Source organism: Theobroma umbraticum, unplaced genomic scaffold (genome assembly GCF_002168275.2).
Source record: "Theobroma umbraticum cultivar Fairchild unplaced genomic scaffold, ASM216827v3 scaffold_228.0, whole genome shotgun sequence".
NCBI lineage: Eukaryota > Viridiplantae > Streptophyta > Magnoliopsida > Malvales > Malvaceae > Theobroma > Theobroma umbraticum.
The window spans coordinates 1414081-1415146 of record NW_018397274.1 but is presented as its reverse complement, the minus strand read 5'-3'; the positions used below and the strand labels follow the sequence as shown (position 1 = coordinate 1415146).

At 37.9% G+C, this 1066-nt stretch overlaps 1 protein-coding gene across 1 annotated transcript in view; it reads right to left on the bottom strand.

The window, feature by feature from the left end:
* The window catches only part of LOC110427114 (putative disease resistance protein At1g12290), a 45386-nt gene that overhangs the window by 38815 nt on the left and 5505 nt on the right, over positions 1–1066 (bottom strand). Inside the window, exon 5 of the mRNA XM_089785460.1 lies at positions 24–401. Within this exon, the coding sequence (XP_089641586.1) occupies positions 24–401 (378 nt within the window). The remainder of the gene's footprint in view (positions 1–23; positions 402–1066) is intronic.

Here is a 1066-nt window from a genome sequence, read left to right as displayed (position 1 = left end):
ATGCTGCTTATTTAACATTCTACTCTCCATATCTGACAGATTTGGAACCAGATGGAACTCATCTCGCCTGATTGACTCAATAACCGAGGCCACATCTTTCTGTTCATCAACTCCAGATGATTGTTTTCTGTTCTTATTGCCCAATCTCTCAGCAGAAACTTCTGCACCATCAATCATGTGACAAACTTTGGGTTGCTTGTATGTCCTATCGAAAACTTTGTTTTCATTCTCTGCATAGGAAAGCCTATCTATTGTATTTTGCATACAGTTCGACCTTGTTTTTAACTCAGACCGACCAGTTTTCATCCCTAATCCCTCAGAGGACAGAAAGATGTTACTGATATCAGTGGAACAAAATGCAGCATAATTCTGTATCCACTCCACTATGCCAAGTAACAAGCCTACTTCATGTAGCATAACAGTCTCAGTTCATTGCATTCACTCAAAAAATAGCAGAAGGGCAATAACAACTACTGGCACAGCCCATGAAGCAATATACCAGCTCCACAACCACTAAAAGGCCAACTCCTTTACTGCTAAGGCCTAGGAGTTATAAATAATTTATACCATACTAATGAAGTTTTAACAGGTCATAATAATCAACAATGTGCCTTTGAACCAACAGATTAGATATCAGAGGTTGTAATTTATGAGCAGTGTTCACTGATTTGGGACAAAATCATGATACTTCCCCGTAAAACAAATCTAAAATCAAAATAAGCCATTCTTTCTGAAAAAGTTTTATGCAGCTCTTAAGGCATTGGTTCTATCAGTGCATGAGACTTTTCCTACTATGAGTTAGTAGGAAGATATGCAATACATACGTCAAGCTTCAAATATGCATGCCAAGCTTTTCCTTGCACGTGAAAGCTTGCTTGTCAGCAACAAAATCCAAAATTCATCAATAATAATTTTTTGATTTTCATGACAGTCCATATATTCATGAAGTGAGCAATTAGACCCTCACTTGTTATTTTAAACACTTCCATATAATCAGAGTTTAGTAGCAAGTACCGCAAGAAAAGCGGATGACGGAGCAAAGGGCCAAGCCCCAGCATTTTAAACG